Consider the following 13,380-nt stretch of genomic DNA (forward strand, 5'->3'; position numbering starts at 1 on the left):
AAGCAGCAAATGTGGTTCCACTTGAGCCAAGGAGGCAGTTATCCCTTTTATTCACAAGAAGAGAGCTCGGGCACTGCCCCCAAGAAGTCTCAAGCGTCCCCTCAGGCTGCCAGGGAAGGTGCAGGGCAGGCGTGTCCATGGAGAATCTGGTATCCTCTTCTCTGGGACTTATCTGAGGGCAGGGGAAGCTGAAGGGGTGAGAGGGCTTGGAGAAAGGAGGCTGGAGCCAGCATCTACTCCATGTTTTTCTTCTTTCCTATTCTGCCATGGTTTGGAAAGACAAGACACTTCATCCCTTGGCTTGGGAATCTTGACAAAAGTGGCCCCTGGCATAGCAGTTCTTGACCATGGGTACTCTGCAGAGTTACCTGGGGCGGGGGAGTATTTAGAAGATTGCAGTGCCTGGGCCTATTCCAGTCCAAAAAGCCAAACTACAGGTGGGTGGGCTTTTTGTTTTGTTTGCTTACACTTTTTAAAGGGTGCCCAGGATATCCTAATTTGCAGTCAAGACTGGGAACTCCTGCTGTAAAACTGGTTAGGCTCTAGATGGAAGAAGGAGTGAGAGGCAAATTGCATTTCTCCAGAATCTTCTGCATTTGTCTTATATAGGCTGATTCAGGTTTTCTGCCCTTACCCATTTTCTCTGCTGGCAGACATTAGTTTTTTGATGGATAGAATATTGTTTATTATTATTGTTAGTCACTAGCTATGGCTAATTCTTTTTTCCAGTTTATTTGTGTCACTTTTAAATTACACATCCCCTGCCTCTAGAGGTTGATGCCCCTTTTTGAGGGCTGAAGGAAATAAAGTCCGGAGTGGGCTTTACTGAGTTCTCATTGGTTGAATTTGCTAGCAGTCCTCTTGATCCCAATGTCAGCCAGCAAGCAGAGCCTCAAAACCAAGGTTGCTGGGACTACTTGTGTACATGTGTTGCATGCAGTCCAATGATGTCCAGTTTGATGGACTCTGCTGATAAAACACCCTCAAATCAAACTATTGATCTCAGACGAAAATATGACCACATTTATCTTGTATAATTTACCAAAATTGTCCTTGAGTGAATAAACAGATTCCTGAGCAACAGTTGGGTATTCTGGATTCCTGGGTGGGCCAGAGAGTACTCACCGGACTCCCATGATTGCCTCGCTTATATGAGGCCATGGGTTGGCCCCGAGCAGCGGATAGTACTGTCTTCTTTGCCCTCCTTTGGTGACAAGGAGAAGCCCCACCCTTCTTTGTATAATTAACCTCATTTTTCTCTGGGGCCTGACAGGATCTACTGAACTCACTGAAAGTTAAGAATTCACCTGACAGGTGACTCTCCCTGAAGCTTCAAGAGATAAGAAAAATTCTACCCCTGAGGAGCCAAAAGCGCAACTCTTAGCTCTTTTCTTGTTTGTTTGTTTTTGGTATATCTCTTTAACCCTAGGCATCTTTGTTCCCTTTGTCCAATGGGATGATCCCTCTGCAAACTCACAGAATGGTGTGAAACTCCCCACCAGGCTCCGTCTTCTTTGTAGTCCAGTACCTCCTTCTCCAAAGCCTCTTCTGTTTTCCAGTCTCCAATTTCTGAGTCCCTGCTTAGTGCTCTCTCCAGACCCTCTTTAGCAGACTGGCTCAGAATGGGGTGGAAGCTGGGGACAGGAGCCAGAGGGATCGAGGTATCCTCTAGGATTGGCAGTGGGCTGAGTGTTAGAGGGACCCTCCTTTTGGCACCAGGATTGGATACTCTCTGTACTTAGCAGTGGATAGCAAAGCCTGATTCCATAATTGCCATAGACTTTTTCTCCCCTTTGGAGTCCTACTAGTGGAGGTTAGACTTTTCTGTTAAAAAATGACACGAAGACATCAAAAGGAGAAAAGGAAGAAAGGAGCTCTGGACTATGAGAAGTGGAGGCATTTGGGGCATGCAGCAGTGTGTGAACCAGTATCATTCTGGGGCCACTGTAGAGAGACCAGCCCTCGGGGTTGAGGAACCGAGAACTAGGATGTGACCTCCTACAGCTTGAGCTCATTCTCACGATGCTAAAGCACCGGACTCTGATTCCTCCCACTAAGCAGCACAAGCACGTGGGTGCTCCAGGTGACCATGGACAGTATCCAGGTGTCTGCTGATCCTGTGCTGTGTTTTGAGGGATGGGCTCATATTCAGTGTGTGAAATCAGACACAACCTCCCATGGGAAGCAGAAGTATGAGGGGAAAAGCATGGTCAAAAGCTTAGGTCTGGACCCAGCTCCACCACTTCTGATCTGTGTGATCTCAGGAAAACACTTATCCCTTTGCCTTTGTACAATGAAAAGGCTGTGTAGGGGATCCCAGTGGTTCTCAGCCTGACTCCCATTAGAATCACCCAGGGAACTTTTAAACACTACTTCGCCCCCAAAGAGTGTTGATTGGGGTGGGCTCGGGTATTGGTATGTTTTGAAAACTCCTCAGGTGATTCTAATATGCAGCCAGGGTTGAGAATGGCTGGATTAAACCATCTGTAAGGCTTTTTCCATCTATAATGTTTTATGACTCTATGATCATAGCATGTGTCAGGGAGGCACTTCCTCTTTGGGTTCCTGTTAACCACATCTGCCCCTGTGGCTGTGGGTGAGGAGTATGGGGCACCCATATTTGGGGAAAGCAGTGCCGTCTCTTTTAAATGTGCAGTCTCCGGAGGATGAGGGTTTTAGTCCTGGGTCAGGTCACTGGGTTTCCCCCAGATAACATGGGGATATTAACAGTACCTACTTCACTGGGGTGCTGAATTTAAATTAATTCATGCTTATAAAGTGCTTAAAATGATGCCTTACACACAGTAAAGCAGTGTGAACTTCATTATTATCATGGAAGACAAATGGATGGAAAGTGGTGCCCAGAGGGGAGTGTTCAGGTGTGTTCCTGAGATACAGGTGAGGCTGGGAAGCCAGTGGGCTTGAGTCCCAGGACATCTGTCTGGCAGGGCATGCCTGGGGGCCCGGGACCCGTACTGTGGCTGGGACGGGAAGCAGCAACGTTGCAGCACGCTCGAGGACAGCTCCAACATGAGCCTCTGGACCCAGAACATCACCGCCTGTCCTGTGAGAATCCCTTTGTGTCTTCCCATCTCAGACCCCTCCTTCAATTCAGGCTATGACTCCCCACCAATATTCCCCCAATCCCCTGAGATCTTGTGACTTCCCTGCCCTTGCCTTGGGTAATAGGGGTACTGTCCCCCATGCGTGTCTGCAGGTGCGGAATGTGACACGAGATGGGGGCTTTGGCCCTTGGTCACCATGGCAACCATGTGAGCACTTAGATGGGGACAACTCAGGCTCTTGCTTGTGTCGAGTCCGATCCTGCGACTCCCCTCGACCCCGCTGTGGGGGCCTTGACTGCATGGGGCCAGCAATCCACATCGCCAACTGCTCTAGGTATGTGAGGACAGGGCTTGCATGGTATCTGCCTTGGACCGGGGGTGGGGGAGAACTAGGGAAATGGGGCCCCCTCACTCAGGTGTTTGCACTGAGGGACAGAAACCACTTCAGGGCTGTGTTGGGGACTGGAGAGGTGGCTAATATCTGAGGCAGGAAACCTGAGCCCTGAGGGAGTTTCCACGCTAATGAGAGATAAGTTTCTATCTCTTGGTGGCTCTTGATGCAAAGAGGAATGCTGGGCAGACATGGAGGCCACTCCCAGAAAAAGGTGAGCCTCAGTAAGTCTCATCCCAAACATGAGGGACAGCATGGGATGGTGGCAAGTCAAGCAAACCTGGTGCCAATCCCGGATTGCCACTGTCTGGAGGTGTGGCCGTGGCCTAGCCACCTAACCACTCTGAGTTTCTCTCAGTGAGGGTAATAGTACCCACCCAAGAGTTGTTGAGAGAGTTAAATGAGATGAGGTATATACAGAGCTTTCACAGTGCCTGGTACCTGGCGACTCCATAAAATAACTAAGGCATAATTTTAGGCACTTTTTTTGTTTTTTGTTTTTTTTGAGACAGCATCTCACTCTGTTGACCTGGCTGGAGTGAAGTGCTGTGATCATGGCTCACTGTAATTTCCTGCCTCAACCTCCTGCTTAGCTGAGACTACAGGTGCCCACACCACACCCAGCTAATTTTTAAAAAATTTTTGTAGAAACAGGAGTCTCGCTATATTGTCTAGGTTGGTCTCGAACTCCTGGCTTCAAGTGTTCCTCCCACCTCAGCCTCCCAAAGCTCTGGGATTATAGGCATGAGCCACCACACCCAGCCTTGGACACTCTTAAAACAACTATTTCATACACATCATTAATGTAGCCCTCACAGCAACCTCATGGGGGTAGGAATACAATCATTATCCTTACTTTAAAATTAAGAGTACTATGAGGCACAGAAAGTTCTGGTAACTTGCCCAGGTTTTCACAGCCAGCAAGTGGTAGAGCCCAGATTTGAAAATTGGAGTCAGAGTAGGCGTGAGTGCGCAGTGTCTGAGGCTGGAGCAAAGCATATGCAGTGTAGTACAGGGGACAGAGTGTGGGTTTCAGTGCAAGGATTGTGACCAGCCTGGAAGGCTGAAAGGGAGTCTGCAGATTGGAAAGGGGACTAAGACCTTCTTCTCTAAAGTCTGCCCTTTTGTCTCCTGTGAGTAGGGGCCATGTCCTATCTCTACGTCCTTAGTCCTGAGCACAGCCTAATATATAGAAGAAGGCTCTCAATACATGTCTGAAGGAGGAATAAATGAATGGATGGATGAGCGAGTCTGCCTGAGATGACCTGTTTAGGAGAAGATATTTCTATGTCACTGTCCAGCTCTTTCTGACAGCAATAGAAAATACATTGGCCCAGAGATAGACTAGATCTAAGAAGCTAGGGCTCAGAGGGGCATCTGTCTCTGTCCCCTCCCACCCTGCCAGGAATGGGGCGTGGACCCCGTGGTCATCGTGGGCGCTGTGCAGCACGTCCTGTGGCATCGGCTTCCAGGTCCGCCAGCGAAGTTGCAGCAACCCTGCTCCACGCCACGGGGGCCGCATCTGCGTGGGCAAGAGCCGGGAGGAGCGGTGAGGGAGAACACGCTTGCTCTGAGGTCCCAGACTTTCCCGGCCCCCCAGAAAGTGGCCTGGATTCACCTCGTGATTCCGGGGACTCTCGTCCTTTCCGGTCTTGCATTCCCAGGGATCTCTTGTCAGGGAAGGGGGTCCCCCTCCTTGGATTGACGCCGCTCCCCCGACCCCAGGTTCTGTAACGAGAACACGCCTTGCCCGGTGCCCATCTTCTGGGCTTCCTGGGGCTCCTGGAGCAAGTGCAGCAGCAACTGTGGAGGCGGCGTGCAGTCGCGGCGTCGGGCCTGCGAGAACGGCAACTCCTGCCTGGGCTGCGGCGTGGTGAGGGTCGGGGCCGTGGGCCAGGGGCGCGGCGAGGGAGACTGGGGCCGAGGGGAGGGCGGGCCCGGAGGCCGCGGGGCTCTAAAGTCACCTCTTCCCCACCCGCAGGAGTTCAAGACGTGCAACCCCGAGGGCTGCCCCGAAGTGCGGCGCAATACGCCGTGGACGCCGTGGCTGCCCGTGAACGTAACGCAGGGCGGGGCGCGGCAGGAACAGCGGTTCCGCTTCACTTGCCGCGCGCCCTTGGCGGACCCGCATGGCCTGCAGTTCGGCAGGAGAAGGACCGAGACGAGGACCTGCCCCGCGAACGGCTCCGGAGCCTGCGACACCGACGGTACCCCCCCAGCGCCCCACTCCTTCCTCCCTCCCAGCCCCGGCGCGGTGGGGAGGGGGGGGCGGGAGGCCCAGGCCGGGGTCGGGGTGGCCGGGCGCCCAGTCGCTGAGGCTTAGCCCCTCCGCAGCCCTGGTGGAGGACCTCCTGCGCAGCGGGAGCACCTCCCCGCACACGATGAGCGGGGGCTGGGCCGCCTGGGGCCCGTGGTCGTCCTGCTCCCGGGACTGCGAGCTAGGCTTCCGCGTCCGTAAGAGAACATGCACTAACCCGGAGCCCCGCAATGGGGGCCTGCCCTGCGTGGGCGATGCTGCCGAGTACCAGGACTGCAACCCCCAGGCTTGCCCAGGTAACGCTGCACGGAAGGAATCCTTGGCCCAGGGAAACCCTGTTATCCTGGAGGTCCCCCTCCCCCGCCCCAGGCCTACCCAGGAGCCCCCATGCCTAGGTGACTCCTTCTCCCTGACAACTTTGTGCTAGGGACCCCCAGAGCAAATTTCTGCCCCGGCCATAGATGCAATGGCTACTCCGGTGGAGTAGGGCCTCAACTTATCCTCCCTGTTCTTTTTTTTTTTCACTTTTCTTAATGAGTTAGGTAAGAAGTTTGATTGGAGGTGGAGTCGGTCTGTCTCCCTCCGGGTGTCTCTGCTGCTTCCGGCGTTTCCCTCACCTGCCGCATGGGGTGGGGGCACTCCCTAACAGTGGATTGTTGGGTGGCGGGTGGATCAGGTGGATGTTGAGGTCACTGTGGCTCAGGGCAGAGCGGCCTGGCCTGGTATGGGGTGGAAGACCGTCTTGGGCCCTGCCTGCCCTACAGCGCCTCACACACCCTGTCCACTTGCAGTTCGGGGTGCGTGGTCCTGCTGGACCTCATGGTCTCCATGCTCAGCTTCCTGTGGTGGTGGTCACTATCAACGCACACGTTCCTGCACCAGCCCTGCACCCTCCCCAGGTGAGGACATCTGTCTCGGGCTGCACACGGAGGAGGCACTATGTGCCACACAGGCCTGCCCAGGTACGAGGCACATCCCGCCAGGGCTGGGAAATGCCATGGAGCCCTCTGATCCCCACCAGGGGGTCCCTGGGCAGTTAACCTTATCCTACCCACAACCCCCAGAAGGCTGGTCGCCCTGGTCTGAGTGGAGTACGTGCACTGAGGACGGAGCCCAGAGCCGAAGCCGGCACTGTGAGGAGCTCCTCCCAGGGCCCAGCGCCTGTGCTGGAAACAGCAGCCAGAGCCGCCCCTGCCCCTACAGCGAGATTCCTGGTGGGTCCCCCTGCCAGCACCAGCACAGCAACCCTTCCCAGCCTGCACTCCCAACTTCCTTCTCCTTCTGAAGCTTGTGTCCTGGTGGGGAGTGGGGGGCACAGGATGAAACATATAGGTGGGAAGGAGATGCGGAAAGAGAACTCCCATATTTGCCTCCATGCATACATTTGGGGTTTGGGCCCTCCTCATCCAGTGGATGGGCCAGCCCTTCTCAGAGGTGGGGTCTGGGGAGAGAGGGAGGGGAATGAAGGCTCCACGCCCAGTCGTACAGCTGGGAGTTGACCTAGGGATCCTCCCAGGTTGTGCCTACCCTGCAGGGTCCCCCACTCCTCTCGTCTCTGCCCCTGACACCCTGTCCACTGGTCTTCCTGCAGTCATCCTGCCAGCTTCCAGCATGGAGGATGCCACTGACTGTGCAGGTAAAAGAAACCGGCCCTACCTCATGCTGCGGTCCTCCCAGCCCTCCAGCACCCCACTCCAAAGTCTGGACTCTTTCCACATCCTGCTCCAGACAGCCAAGCTTTGTTGGGGTCCCCACTGCTTTGAGATGGTGTGTAGGGTGGTCTGGGCAGTTCCCTCCATGCCCCCCAGCTAGGAGGCCATGATCGGTCTGTATCCCGTCATCTGACTCTAGACCCTCTGGTTGCCACCTCTGACTTGAGCCACAGGGTGCCTTGTGAAAGAGGTCTCCAGTGACAGCCTCCCCAACCTCCCCGTTTCCTTTGGCTGCAGCCTCAGAGCCCTTTCCAGGATGCCTCAGAGCCTCGCTCCCAGGGAGGCAGGCAGGAGTCTATCCTCTTCACAGTGGCCCTTATCTTACTACCTGCCTCTCTTCCCCCAGGGTTCAATCTCATCCACCTGGTGGCCACGGGCGTCTCCTGCTTCTTGGGCTCTGGGCTCCTGACCCTGGTAGTGTACCTGTCTTGCCAGCACTGCCAGCGTCAGTCCCAGGAGTCCACACTGGTCCATCCTGCCACCCCCAACCACTTGCACTACAAGGGTGGAGGCACACCGAAGAATGAAAAGTACACACCCATGGAGTTCAAGGTGGGAGCCTTCTTGTAGAAGAAGAGGGCAGGGTAGGAGGGCAGGGTGAAGAGCGCAGGGGTTCTGGCCCTCAGCTGGGTGGAACTGGGCAGTGGTGGTGTGAACAGAGCACTGGATCCGCAGTCTGAGTGTGCTTTCTCGACTGGCTTCTGGACTCCTTGCCCTGACTTGTTCCCTTCCCCTGTATGTTCCCTCACCCCTTTCTCTGGTTCCTTCTTCTTCCCACAGACCCTGAACAAGAATAACTTGATCCCTGATGACAGAGCCAACTTCTACCCATTGCAGCAGACCAATGTGTACACGACTACCTACTACCCAAGCCCCCTGAACAAACATAGCTTCCGGCCCGAGGCCTCACCTGGACAACGGTGCTTCCCCAACAGCTGATACCGCCGTCCTGGGGACTTGGGCTCCTTGCCTTCCTAAGGCACAGAGCAGGTGGAGATGGGACAGTGGAGCCAGTTTGGTTTTCTCGCTCTGCACTAGGCCAAGAACTTGCTGCCTTGCCTGTGGGTGGTCCCATCTGGCTTCAGAGAGCTCTAGCTGGCATTGACCATGGGGGAGAGGGCTGGCTTCAGGCTGGCATATGGCTGCAGGTCCAGTTCAGCCCAGGTCTCTCATGGTTATCTTGCAACCCACTGTCACCCTGACCCTACGCTGCGATGCCTGGGCTGTGGACGTACTGGGCATTTGAGGAATTGAAGAATGGAGATGGCAAGAGGGCAGGCTTTTAGGTTTGGGTTGGAAACAACTTCCTGTGGCCCCCACAAGCTGAGTCTGGCCTTCTCCAGCTGACCCCAAAAACGGCCTGTGCCACATCCTGATGATCTCTGAAAGTAATCAATCAAGTGGCTCCAGTAGCTCTGGATTTTCTGCCAGGGCTGGGCCATTGTGGTGCTGCCCCAGTGTGACACGGGACCAAGGTCAGCGCAGGTTGTCCACCTCTGCCTGGAAGTCTATACCCTACCCAGGGCATCCCTGGTCAGAGGCAGTGAGTACTGGGAACTGGAGGCTGTCCTATGCTTAGAAGTCCTCTAATCTGGGCTGGTACAGGCCTCAGCCTTGCCCTCAATGCACGAAAGGTGGCCCAGGAGAGAGGCTCAATGCCGTAGGAGGCAGAAGTCTGGTCTCTGTCTTTATGGAGACTGTCTTCCAGTTGCTGCTCGACAAAGTTGTTGGCTGAGACCTGCTTGGGAGTCTCTTCTGGCCCTTCATCTGTTCAGGAACACACACACACACACACACACACACACACAATCACAATTTGCTACAGCAACAAAAAAGACTTTGGGCTGTGGCATTATTAATTAAAGATGATATCCAGTCTCCAAATGTCTCTGTGCATCTGTGCGTGGGCTCCTCTTGCATGGTCTAGGCAATCTGAGCAATGCACCAGGGTGGCAGATGGTCTCTCAAGGCGGAGGAAATGCCCCAAGTAGCCTTATGTTTAATAGATGATATCTTTCCATTTGTGGAGTAGAAATATACATACAGTGTACACATACATTGCCCTACACCCTTTTTGGAAAAGATGTTGGGGATAAGCAAATTCACAAGTGGGGTCATAAGGTACACCAAAGGCAACAAAACAGGAGAGAGTTCTGCCTGCTCCTTTAACATCTCTTCCAGGCAATAGCTCCAGGGTGTGAGTCCAGAGGGAGAGTGTTGATGAGAATTATTTTGTGAGATATTTATACTTCTGAGTTTAATAAAATCAAAATTGAGAAACAGGCAAGTCTGTGAGGTGGGAGAAGCCTAATATAGTTTTTGCTGTATTAAATAAAGATAACCTCAAAGCCTCAGCCCACCAAATCAATGCTGCCATTTTGGATGAGATTGATTGACATGTTAAATTTAGAGAGCAATTTCCTGACTTAATAGGCTGGATCAATTCTCCTAGGATTCCCAGCAGAATCTAATTGTAGGTCAGGCTGTAAAATGTGCCATCCTAGTGGTAGAGGAGGCAGAGGCTCTTGGGGAGGGAGAGAAGAAGCTTAAAGGTTCTTGGAAGGAGGAGGAAAGAACATTCCTGAAATCTTTCCTGTTTACCCGGGACAACTGGAATGGCAGTGTCATCAGCATGGTGGAGCCCCATCCGAGAGCTCAGGAAGCACGTGAGTACTTGCAGTTTTGGGATTCCTGATTGGTTCCTCCTAGCCTCATGTGTCCTGAGCTCATGGGGGCCTGCAGGGCATTTTATTTATTTATTTATTTTTATATATTTATTTTTGAGACAGATTCGTGCTTTGTCCCCCCAATTGGAGCACAGCAGTGCGATCTCGGCTTACTGTAACCTCTGCCTCCCAGGCTGAAGCGATCCTCCTACCTCAGCCTCCTGAGTAGCTGGGACTACAGGCATGTGCCACCATGCTTGACTTTTTTTTTTTTTTTGAGAGATGAGGTTTCACCATGTTGCCCGGGGTGGTCTCAAACTCCTGGACTCAAGCAGTCTGTCCTCCTTGGCCTCCCAAAGTGTTGGGATTATAGGCATGGGTCACCACACCCAGCCAGCAGGGCATTTTAGGTCCTGGGGTCTCAGAACCCCTTGGACCTGAGGGTCATTGAAGTTCAAAGAGTGTTCCAGGGCCCAGGGTGCCTGCTTCAGACGGGTTCCTCAGGGTGTGTTCAAGTGGAGGGATTAGGCAGGTCTGTAGGAGGCGGTCATGGAGACTTACCAGGCAATGCCTACCCACTGTTGACTGCAGTGGCATCAGCAGAATGCAAATCCTTGAGTGCCAGGTCAAAACACGCACACACAAACATGCACACACACACTGAATTCTCTTTACAAAAACGTGGCTTTGGAGGCATGACTGTTCAGAATGTATGAAGAATCCACATTGCTCGCAGATGAGCTGACAAAGTTGGTAAGGGCTATTAAGTAAACAGCCCTGGCCCAGAGATGAGGAACCCCGGGATGTGCTCCCTGACAAGGAGGGTGTGGAGATCTCCGACATGTCAGGGAGCTAAGGTGTGAAGGGCAAGGGGTTCTTGTCCCAGCGGGCTCAGCAGGAGTAAGGAAGATTCAGGAGTGGGTGCTCCAGGCTTTTTTGCACCCTTTTGTGTATAAATGACTTTTTGAGTATATGTCAATTTTCTTATTAAAGTCATATGTGTCCACTGCAGAAAATTTAGAGGATACAGAAAACCAAAAAGATAAACACAGTTATACTAAAAACCAAGGCAGAGACTTAGGGATTTTATATGGTGGTATAAAGACATTTATCCCTCTTTCTCTCAGAATCACCACCAAAACAGAATGAAAAACAAAAGTTCTGTCACTATTTTCAGTAAATCTAGGATGTATGTGTAACCCCAAATCATGATCCATGAAGACAGAAAGCAGATGGAGGAACCAGGCATCCGGCAGAGTGGATGTGGGCCAAACTTAAGCATCCAAGTGATTTCAGAAAGAACCAGATACTGGAGAAACCAGGAAGGAGAAAGGTGGGGTTAAGGTGGGGACTGAAGAGAGAGGGATTGGTTGTACATCTGTGTGTAAGCTTCAGCTAGACTTTCAAATTGTCTTCACTCTCCACCCTTACAGTCTGTCACCACTCCTCTGTCTCCACAGGGGGCAATAAGTATGTTCCCATAAGACACTGAACCAGGGAAACCTTGGACTTGGGGACACCAGGCCCAGAGGTGGGTGTGTGGTAAGGGGTTGTCTGGACAGACTCGTTGTTAGTGGGATTCAGCCATTGCCTTTCCTAAGCTAACTCCAAGACTCTGACAGCCAGGCTTTTCCTCCCCCTCCTCTTCTTCTTCCTCCTTCCCATGCAAAAGACCAGAAGATGACCCTTTGAAGAAATGAACTAACCCTACAAATTCTGAAATAAGCCAGCTGGTCATCATGCTATATAGTCCTACAGCAAAGTACACTCGTTTACAAACAGTACCCTGTACACAGAGCTTGCAGTTAATTTTTAGTGCATACACACTGCTTGCAGATGAGCTGGCATAGTAAGCAAAGGCTGTTTGGTAACCAGCCCTGGCCCCAGAGGTGAGGAATCTCAGAATGTGCTCTCTCACAAGGAGGGTGGTACAAATGGGCACATAAGGACCACAGACACCAGAGGAAAAGGTCCAACATGAAAGAGACACCAAAACAAACAGATAAAGTGGAACTCAGTGAAAACAGAGACAATACAGAGAGAGCACTTCAAAGACACCACATTCTTCAGAAATAAGTGAAGATACCATATGAAATAAACAAAGGATGTAATTTTTAAAGGACATACTTAGGTTCACAGAAATTAAAAAATATGACAGCAAAAAAAAAAAAAAAAAATTAGCTAAAGGGCTTACAGAGACAAGAAATTTCCCAGAAAGTTGAACAAAGACAAAGAGATAGAAAATAAGAGGGGATGCTCTGGTTTCTCTTTAGAATGAATAAATCTTTTGCCTCTTACTAAAAAAAAAAACAAAAACAAAGGAAAAGGAAGAAAAGGAAAAAAGAAAAGAAGAGGGAAAAGATAAGAAAACAAGAGGATCAGTCCAGGAGGTCTAAGAGCTCATGAGAAAACTCAGAGGAGAAATATCAAAGAAAGAGTACAGGAAAATTCACTAGGACCAAAGGAAGAGGTCTCCAGATAAAAGGCCCCACTCAGTACCTAGCATCATGGATGAAAAAGATCTCCCCTGAGTCATATGACTTTTCAAAATACTGGCTTCAAAACACTAGGCTTGAAAAGAACATTTCAACAACAGACCAAAAAAAAAAAAATAGTGATATGAATGGTGTCAAATCTCTTACTAACAAAATTTGAAGCTAGAATATGATGAAAATTGTACTTAAAAATTTTTTGAGTAAAAATGATGTTCAGTTGTGAATTTTATACCCAGCTGAACTATGAGTCAGTCATATGAGAATAAAGACATTTAGACATGCAGAGTCTCAAAGAATATATCTCACATGTGTCTTGGTTTCACTAAAACAAGGAAGTAAACAAAGAAAATGTGCATCCAGAAGAAAGGGGACCTAACACAGGAAGGGGGTGAAGAGGGGCTTGAAGCCAGGAAGCAGTCCTAGTGGGCAACCAATTCAGATTGGTATTGGAGGATGGCATGCACCCAGCAGGATCCAGGAGAAAATGGAACTGATAGGTTATGTGGCAGGTTTGTATGGAAAGTTGTATGAAGATTTATTTTATAAAACTACTGGGGGTGGGTTGTAGAAAGACTTAAATTTGCATTTGAAGAAAACTAAGCAAATAAAAAGAGGCTTTTTTCATTCTTGTTGCATAGTTTATTTAAGCTTTTTTTTTTTGTTTTTGTAAAATAAAACACAGGTACAGAAAATCATAAAAAAGCAAGTATTGCTTAGTGAATGTAGGGCAAACACCCTTGTAACAACCATCCAGGTCAAGAAATAGAGCTTTAACAGCCAGCCCAGAATCCCTT

General features: G+C 50.9%; 1 protein-coding gene across 4 annotated transcripts in view; it reads left to right on the plus strand.

Annotated features, from left to right (window-relative positions):
* Positions 1 to 9,305, plus strand: part of SEMA5B (semaphorin 5B) — a 121,339-nt gene extending 112,034 nt beyond the window's left edge. For 3 of the 4 annotated variants that reach the window (XM_033211011.1, XM_033211012.1, XM_033211013.1), the window contains 10 exons: positions 2,949 to 3,066; positions 3,218 to 3,399; positions 4,862 to 5,005; positions 5,182 to 5,663; positions 5,791 to 6,009; positions 6,505 to 6,675; positions 6,778 to 6,927; positions 7,305 to 7,349; positions 7,772 to 7,977; positions 8,206 to 9,303. In XM_033211011.1, the coding sequence (XP_033066902.1) occupies positions 2,949 to 3,066; positions 3,218 to 3,399; positions 4,862 to 5,005; positions 5,182 to 5,663; positions 5,791 to 6,009; positions 6,505 to 6,675; positions 6,778 to 6,927; positions 7,305 to 7,349; positions 7,772 to 7,977; positions 8,206 to 8,364 (1,876 nt within the window). In that variant the 3' untranslated portion in view covers positions 8,365 to 9,303. Of the gene's footprint in view, positions 1 to 2,948; positions 3,067 to 3,217; positions 3,400 to 4,861; positions 5,006 to 5,181; positions 5,664 to 5,790; positions 6,010 to 6,504; positions 6,676 to 6,777; positions 6,928 to 7,304; positions 7,350 to 7,771; positions 7,978 to 8,205 lie in introns of all 4 variants that reach the window. The other variant, XM_033211014.1, reaches the window with a different exon arrangement.
* The last annotated feature ends 4,075 nt before the right edge of the window (positions 9,306 to 13,380 follow it).

The sequence above is a fragment of the Trachypithecus francoisi genome, unplaced genomic scaffold (assembly GCF_009764315.1).
Source record: "Trachypithecus francoisi isolate TF-2019V2 unplaced genomic scaffold, Tfra_2.0 Lachesis_group0, whole genome shotgun sequence".
NCBI classification, from domain to species: Eukaryota; Metazoa; Chordata; class Mammalia; order Primates; family Cercopithecidae; genus Trachypithecus; species Trachypithecus francoisi.